At 36.4% G+C, this 9,293-nt stretch overlaps 1 protein-coding gene across 1 annotated transcript in view; it reads right to left on the bottom strand.

Moving 5' to 3' along the window:
* Positions 1-227: 227 nt before the first annotated feature.
* DDX1 (DEAD-box helicase 1) overlaps positions 228-9,293 on the bottom strand; it is a 33,095-nt gene continuing 24,029 nt past the window's right edge. Inside the window, exons 19-26 of the mRNA XM_019752071.2 lie at positions 8,766-8,912; positions 5,497-5,588; positions 3,471-3,543; positions 3,244-3,316; positions 3,121-3,163; positions 2,168-2,263; positions 1,223-1,343; positions 228-561 (exon numbers count right to left, since the gene is read on the bottom strand). Coding sequence (XP_019607630.1) covers positions 431-561; positions 1,223-1,343; positions 2,168-2,263; positions 3,121-3,163; positions 3,244-3,316; positions 3,471-3,543; positions 5,497-5,588; positions 8,766-8,912 — 776 coding nt within the window. The 3' untranslated portion in view covers positions 228-430. The remainder of the gene's footprint in view (positions 562-1,222; positions 1,344-2,167; positions 2,264-3,120; positions 3,164-3,243; positions 3,317-3,470; positions 3,544-5,496; positions 5,589-8,765; positions 8,913-9,293) is intronic.

The raw sequence follows: 9,293 nt of genomic DNA, 5'->3' as shown, positions 1-9,293 counted from the left end.
CTTGCACCCTCATCTAGCTTCAGTATACACGCAGGTAACCGTAATTGTCTCAAGATGGTCTCCAGTTAGGACCAGTTCCTGTGAAAGTTCTGCCCTTAGCGTATTCACCTGTGCGCCCACAGGTTCTCTGCCAAATTCACACACCCACCAACCTGACTTCATAAACACACAGCATTCTTGAAAAACTATCAAATAACATTAAAATAAGACACAGACTTTCATGAAAATACAGTCATCAAATTTATTATTTTCATTAGGTTGCCATTTTAAGGAGAATTCCTAGGACTACTGTTTCGTGTTTCTTGACATGCAAGAGTTAGCATTAACAGCTTAAGTTACTATAAATACTGCTGCTTGGAAGCAGTAGAACTGTTTTAGAGTTGTAAGACTACAGACTTATTACTCAAATCGGATTCAGCGAATGTTAAAATCAGAAGGTTCTGAACAGCTGGTTAGGAAGGTAGCCAAGATGTAGAAAAGATGTCTGCGCCTCCTTTTCAAGGGCAGCCAACTCCTGAACTGTAGGTGCCAAAATGTCCACATGGCCTTTATAGCTTCCACCTGCATCATACACACAAATTACAACGCAATGTAAATGACATGCTTGAAATAACTTGTCAGCGATACTTTGGCTCTATTATATCAGTTTACACATTGCTTCTCGCAATAAAAATGTACTACTGTGCAAGTTATATCCAAAACTCAGAGTTCTAAAAATGTTACACCAATATAAATCAATGGTTAGGCCTCACTAACAGCTGTCCCAATACCCTTACCCACCTTTCCCCTATCGTCTTCCTTGATTTGGAAAACCACTGGTTTAGCTGGAATCTGAAAAAATCTTCAGAATGAGCTAAACGCATTCCAGGCAAAGGAAATAGTATGTCGGGTTATCACTTGAATTAAGTCAAAGGCTCCTGATTCTCTGTTCAAAATCACCGTTATACTGTGGTTTGCTAATAATTCTATAAATGTTCAACTATTCTTATGACATTAACACCTCAAGAGAAACAGCTATACTGCTTCTCCATTCACATACACATCACACAGGGAATGCTGCAGGACAGATACGGGCAAAGTGCTGAGAGTAAGCAGGAGGGAATCGTTCATACCCTAAGAACAAACACTTAACATGATGAAAAGAAATGACTCTTTTCTTAAACTGACACTCAAAAGGAAACAGTCACATTTAAAATTGAATTAAAAGTAACTCGAAACTTACCACCAGTAGCCCTTTTTTGACCATAGGTAACTTTTCCATCAAATTCATCCACTGGTACTTTTATATCTGGCTCAATCTGAGAAATGGTACAGTTCAGGTGTTCTTCCATCTCAGACAGCAACTAAGAAAGGAAGAGGAAATTAAAGCATTTGCAAATAAAAATTTCATTTTGACAGAGTTGCATTTTAACAGCATTAAATAAAACCAGGAAGGCTATAATACTTAATATAAATGGAAGCTACCATATTTTGCCATGTATAATAGTCACTTTTTTGCCCAAATTTGTGAGGGAAAAATAAGGGTGTGCATTACACATGGGTAGTACTAATTCCGTATCTATATAAATGTTTTTAATTCCTTTATTTATGCTTATGAATTAGAAGTGTAACTTTAGAAATCAGTAATACCCTAGAATACAATAATCAGTTTTGTTGAACTTACAACAAACTTGCAACGATGAAGAAGAGTTCTTGGCCTTCTACAGTATGATGCATAAATATTGTAAATTTGTTACCGGTACATGTCTTGTACCTTGTGTCTGTTCTTGTGTCTTGTAATTATTTGTTACATAAAATTTATTGTACCATAATATGTTAAAAAAATAAAGCTGAAATTCCTTTATAATACAAAAACCGAGTACCTAAATGTAAACAAATAAAAATTTGAATTAACAAATTAAAACAAAAGATTTTTTCCCTGAAAGTTTGGGCCAAAAACATGGGTGCGCATTATACACGGGAGCTCATTATACATGGGAGCGCATTATACACAGCAAAATACGGTATATTTCTGAAGAGGTGAATTCACAAGTTACAACGGACAAATCACAGCTAACATTATAATCAATTAATACTTTCCCTCAAAATTGACAAGAGATAAACGCCGAGGAACAACTTTTATAGACAAATGCAGACTATTTTACCAATTTAATAAACTTTATCTTACCTGCATCTCATTGTACCATATGGTACAACCGCCATCTTCCTTGAGTCTTGTGTTATAACACCCTTTTCCACGGTTGCTACACACATGGTACCAAACCTAAATTAAAGAGGGAAAAGATATTAACATGTTTGGAGAGATCTTTATTTTCAATTAGTTCTTCCGCAGCTCCTGTCCTCGAGGCACAAGAAAAATTGACTGCAGGTTGGTGTGTCACCCAACTACTACCACCACTCAGTAGTTCATTAGGTCTTCTGAAAGACTTCTTTTTCAGAAAAATCCGAACGTTTTTCTAAAATCGGTATCAGTTATAGAAAGGAATTCTCAGATAAAAACAAGGATGAAAAGTTGAATATTGGAGAATGCTGTATCAACATGTGCATCAAAAATAGTTCAAATGTTTTCTGTAAGAATAAAGCAAATAGCAAAAAGCAAAATGAACAACTAGTTTGGGCAATGAGTACATGGGAGATCCTTATTCTTGCAACTTTGCTGCAAATTTGTAATTATATCAAAATTACAAGTTTCCCCTGCCACGCCCGCAATAAAAAGTCTTCTATGGCATTATGCCAGAGAGGGTTTAAACACTTTTTGGTGAAAACAATTATATTAAAGCTATTGGGAAAAATATCATGTTGCATTTTTTTTTCTTTTTCTTTTTTTTAATTAAATTTATTGTGGTGACATTGGTTAATAAAATTATATAGGTTTCAAGTGTACAGTTACATCATCTGTATATTGCAGTGTGCGTTCACCACCCAAAGTCAAATCTTCCTTTTTAAACTTTGTCCCATTTGTCCCTTTAATAAACAGCAATAAAAGGCTGCCATAAAATATTCATTTATATTGCATACGCAACCGAATTAAATGTAAATGGAAAAATCAAACTGCTTTTATTTCTAACGCCTAAAATGACAACATAAACAACGACTGTAATAAAACACAGAAAACATTACCTTCTCTTTCTCTGTTGCCACCAGGGAAATAGCCAGACCCATCCTGAAAGATTTTAAGTCTTTATTAGATTTCATTCCTGAAGCACAGAAGCTCAAAAAGGAAAACATAAATCACGGCCCTACCTTTCAGCTCTTCCCACTCTGCCAATTCGATGCACATAGTTTTGCTTTTCATCAGGTAGGGTGACATTTATAACTGTAAATAAAAACAACTATTACCAATTGCCATTAGTTTCTAAAACTTTCCAACGTATTAGCTAGTTTGATGTTCTAAATATTTCAAACATATTAGAAGTTTTACTTTAAATTACATAAAATTCAATCTGCCAACATAAAAAGTTTCTTTTTACCATAAGGAACACCATGGATATCAATTCCTCTGGCAGCTACATCTGTGCAAACCAAGAATCTTACTTCTCCTTTCTAAAGAGAACAGAGAGGAGAGAAATGAATTTAACAGTAGGTATACTAAAAAATCAACCCAAATACTATCCACTAAACAAGAACTCTAATAACTAATTTGTTACTATCAGATTATAGGTCCACATATTCATAGTTCACTGGACCAAGTCTTGAATTTTTAAGTTATGATCTACTGAAATATGACATTCAACATGAATAAATCAATGATTGGACTCATTTTTGCTTTTCTTTTCTCTTACATCAAAGATATTAAACTACTGCTAAAATTTGGCTTCATCTTTAGAAATTCTGACTGGTAAGAGAAAGATCAACTAGAACAAAATACAAAATCATGAACATTACTTTTACCCTTGTATTAAAATAAATTCAGAATACTCAACATTCTACTATGAGGTTTCAGTTTTTGTGACAAAATCCTCAAGAGAAGAAACAGAGAGTGCCCCCTGCTGCTCACAGAACAAACACAAATTAGCTTTTGGATACCTGTGCCCCGGGGCACAGCAAAAGTTAGAGATCTGGAGGAGAGGGAAGGGCACCCTGACTTTTGGTCCAGTACAATGCCCAGGGCACAAAGGGTGGCACCCGTGCTGAAATGATGCCATCTGATTATGTTTAACATCCACATCAAACCACAGCATGGAAACATCACCCAAAATTCCTACGGCCAGTACTTGTCACCTTTTTTCATATGATGGGTCTGAGAAAATATCTGTACTATACAGTGGGGCAAACACACTGTGGTAATTGGATGACAATGCTTGTGGGTGGCGGCTACTGACCGTCAGCTCTAAAAGGCTCAAGACCTACGCAGCTACACCAAGAGCTCTGTCTGCAACCTGCTCATGTGCTACAAGCACACAACTGGGATGGTCTGCTCCCAACAATTCAAACTATATTTAATTCTACAAAATCATATTCTTTTTAAAAAGTTTGTGTTTATTTTTTATTTTTCAATTATACTTGACATTCAGTGTTATTTTAATTTTAGGTGCACAGCATAGTGGCTAGACATTTATATAACTTACAACGTGATCCCCCCTATTAGTCTAGTACCTATCTGACTCTATACTTCATAGTTTTTATAATATTCTGGACTGTATTTCCTATGCGGCACTTTATATCCCCATGACTTTTTTTTTTAATTAGTTTCAGGTGTACAAAACAATGCAATAGTTAAGACTTTTATACCCTTCACAAAGTGATAATCCCACGCCCTCAATCTGCTACCCCTCTGGCATCATGTATAGCTGTTACAATTCCACTGACCCTATTCCCTTTGCTGTACTCCATGTCCTGTGACTATTTTTTAATTACCAATTTGTACTTCTTAATCCCTTCAGCTTTTTCACTCATCCCCCAACCCCTCTCCCATGTGGCAACCATCAGTTTATTCTCTGTATCTATGAGTTTGTTTTGTTTGTTTATTTTGTTCTTTAGATTCCACACATAAATGAGATCATATGGTACTTGTCTTACTTCTCTTAACAGTAGTACCTTCTAGGTCCACCCATGTTGTTGCAAATGGTAAAATTTCATTCTTTTTTATAGCCGATACAAAACCATATTCTGATTCCTGTCTTAAATTAATCTACAAATTAAGTTCTCTATGGGTAGTACTGCAAACTATTTTTTAAAAAGGCTCACAGACATGGTTTAACCACACAATGATGCTTCTAAAAATATCTACCCGAAAGAATTGAACTAAAACCTTCTTAAATTGAGAATGCCTATTACAGCGGTGCTGTGCTAGTAAACATGACAGAGAACATGTTTACCATCTGACTGTATCAGACGACTAAGCCCAGCCATGATGAGGATACATCAGTTAGGGTAGAAGTAGTCTGAAATTTCTAGGACAAGAATTGCTTCAACAATATTAACTGGAACTGATTAAAACCAAATACAACTCCCCTCTTAAGTAGTAAGGAAAGGTAGTCAACTAAATATCAATACCTTAAATCTTTCCAAGTTTTGCTTTCTCTCGTGAGGCTTTCTGTCACCATGAAGACAAACACATGAGAACTGGTGTCCTTTTTTATCAGGTCCTAGTGAAAAGCAGATTTAACAGTTAATCTTAAACAACATTAAGACTATGTAAAAATAATAAACAAGTAAATAAAGTAAAATTCAGCTTGCAATGGTATCATATGATTCCATGGAAATCTATACCCCAACTTGCCATAAACCATGGTTACCACAGTCTGTCACAGGCGAAATGCCATTAAAATGAACTCCGTGGGCATTAAAATTGATTTTGCTTCAAAACACATTTTAAATCACCCATCTCAATCTAGAGGATTAATAAAGCAGTAAGCCAAGCAATACGCATTAGTAAGAGGAAAATGTATGTGTCTACCAGGAACTTCACCTATCCCATACAAAGGAAAAAGACAAACAGAAAAAAACAGGCAAAAGAGGTTATTCTTGAAGAACCAAAACAGGCATCACGAAGTTCAGATCCTTACTAAAGGCCACGCCCACAAGCCTGCCCTCCTCCAGGGATGCTAAGCGACTTAGTTATCTGGTTTCCTGGCCAAAGGAAATGAGAAGCAGCAAACAGGAAGGATGGAGAGGTACTACTTCAGAGGTAGAGGCAGCCAATCCTAAAAAAGAAGGTCTCCAAACACAGTAACAAAAAGCAGCGCAGTGCAGACCAGAGTAAGGGCAAATAGCCTTCTAGAACTCAACAAACTCTGTCAGCACCACTATGAGAGAGCCCAGAATAACTACAGAATTCAAGGAAACAGTTCACTTTGAAAGATATCCCCCCAAAATGACTACCACAAAAACTACGCAGAGGAAAAGGCCAGCTAATCTGCACTTGCGCAGGCAGGCGTGAAGCTGATCTATCACTGCATGCTGGTTTCAAGTAGCTCAGGGACGTATCACACACACTCCCACACTCCCGTTGCGGTGCCTGTGCAGAGGGGAGGGACCCTTTCTCCCTTCCCCTCTCTTAAATCCTGGCATTGGTTACATACTGTGTTATGCTAGTTTTAGTGATGGTTTGGGAAACTTGTTTTCGTAACAGAGGTAACCAGAATATTGAGAGAAGGAAGGTAAGAGAACTAAGGCATATTACTGCTGCATCAACAACGTTCCTAACCACACAATTAAATCCTCCACTCAAAACAAACCTGGACAGGAAGAAATATTTATTACAAAACAGTCGCTATGACTAAAACAACCAAGCAAATCTGTTTGCCAGGACGTGGGGGAAAAAAGTGTTCCTAACTGTTCACTGTAATGAACGATGATAGAACATGTGCTTTATATGACCATTAGTTCAAACTTTTAAATTGTTCAAATTTTCCATATCGTTTTTGCGTTCTCTAGCTCCTCGATGTACATCAATTATAAAAAGATATGTGCTAGCCTTCCCCACTACGAAAGAGGAAGTTGTCTGTTACCTTGTACACCTGTCAATCTTTACTTTATATATTTTTCCAACTTATATTTCAAACATATAGCAAAACTGAAAGCATTCTAACAGTGAATTACTATATTGTCACCACCTAAACGCTATTTACGGTACCTGCTTTGTCACATACCTATCTAGTCCTCTATCTTATTAACTCATTTTTATATTTTTAATGCATTTCAGTGTAAATTGCAGATATCAGGACACACTTCAGCATGTGTATCAGCAACTAGAGTATAGGATTTGTCTCGGTTTTATTTTCCTTTTGAGGTAAAAGTTACATACAAGGAAATGTATAAACCTTAAGTGTACATTTGCTGACTTTTGACAAACGCACACACCTCTGCAGCTCAAAGCCCTATCAAGATACAGACCAGCACCCCACAAAGTAGCTCCACGCCCTTTCCCAGTCAATCCCCACTTCTCTCCTGGGGACAAACACTGTTGTTTTCTTTCCCCATCATCGATTAGTTTGACTCATTCCGAATTTCATACAAATGGAATCATACAGGACACACTCCTGCACAAGAATTCTTTCCTTCATCGTAATGTTTGAGATCCACTGTGTCTATCAGTAGTGTGTTCCTTTCCACGGCTGAGTAGTCCGCCAACAGGTAGCTATTTCACATATTGCTTGGCCATTTTCCTATTGGTCATCACTTAGTGTTTTCAGTTTGGAGTCACTATAAATGAAGCTGCTATGACCACTCCCGCACACATCTTTTGTTTTCCTTATCTTGGATAAATACTTAGGAGTTGAATTGCTAGGCCATAAGATAGCAATGCTTAATTTTATAAAAAACTGTAAGACCTTTTACCAAAGTGGCTGTACCATTTTATATTCTCACCAACACTACACATGCTCCGGCCGCTCCATATCCTCACTGAAATTCAGTGTTCCATTTTTAATCTAGCCATTTCAATGAGTGTACAGTGATATCACATTGGGATTTTATTTGCATTTCTGTCACAGGTGATTATGTTGGGCATTTTTTCATGTTGGCTTATACATTTGATGTATTTTATAGGAAGCATAAAATTAGAATCATTATCTTTGTTTCAGATTGAATATTTTATTATATCATGACCCTCTTTATTTCTACTAACAGTATTCTTGTCTCACATTAATACTGCTAGACTTAACTAAAGCTAATAATTTTGGCCAATATTTTAGCTGATATATATCAATATTGTTTCATTCCTTTTTCTTTCAATCTTGGCATGTGCTTAGGTTTTAGGTATGTTTCTTGTAAACCTATATAGCTTGATATTATCCAGTACTACAATTTATACCTTTTAACAGACTTCAATCCACTGGTATATATTACAGTGTTCACTCATATATTCAGGTTTTTCCACCAGCCATCTTACTCTGTAATTTCTAACCATTCTGCTTTTTCTCATTTTTTTCCTCTTTCATTCTTAGCCTTTGATAGATTAAGGTTTTTCCCTCATATACCAACTTAGAAGCTATATGAGTACATTCTATTATGTAATGACTATACTTGAAATTTTAACAGTAAAGTTAATCGATAACTTTACCCTTCTTCCAAATGACGTAAGGGCCTTCAAAATGCTGTGACTCATGTTCCCTGTAAAGAAACTGAACCTGTGTGGACAATGAGCTCATTGTTCTTCCTAGGGCTTATCACACAGAAAAGTCCTGGATAAGCACAAACACTTCCGACGCACCGCTGTTGCTTTCAATTCTGTGCATGCATGCTAGACTACATCAACATGAGATTAATAACCTATTAAATGAGGAAATGAACACAATTTATTTCAAGTGAGGAAACATTACCTCCTCCTTGTTGCATAAAATACTGCTCCAAGTTATCGCAGTCGATTTTGGTTCTGCAGAAAATAATTGCTTGATCCATCTTGTGTTCCTTGATTGCTCGCACAGCATACTCTCCCTTCAGGATTTTAATAGCTTCAGACCACATCTCTTAAATACCACAAGAACAAAAAACAAAACACACAAACAAAAAGAATTTCGATCTCAAATTGTCATGAATACACACAACAGGCTTACTGCTTAACTCACCTAAAATACTGCTTTAATACAAATCTTACTGACAAGAACAAGAAATAAAGATAGGGTGAAATGGTGAGATAATCCATTCATTCATTTATTTTGTTTTTTGTTAGTATTTTTGATGCCAGCTTATGGGGCACCAAAAGAGTGATAACCGTATCTCTTAGGAGGGAAAAACACACATAGATACACACAAAGAAATATACCCACACAGAACTTTGTTCTGACCTCTCGTGGAAAACTAACCCTATTCTGCCTTGCATTAACTTCCCTAAATGCACAATAAATGTT

The sequence above is a fragment of the Rhinolophus sinicus genome, linkage group LG05 (assembly GCF_036562045.2).
Source record: "Rhinolophus sinicus isolate RSC01 linkage group LG05, ASM3656204v1, whole genome shotgun sequence".
Lineage (NCBI taxonomy): Eukaryota > Metazoa > Chordata > Mammalia > Chiroptera > Rhinolophidae > Rhinolophus > Rhinolophus sinicus.
This window is presented reverse-complemented; position numbering and strand designations above follow the sequence as displayed.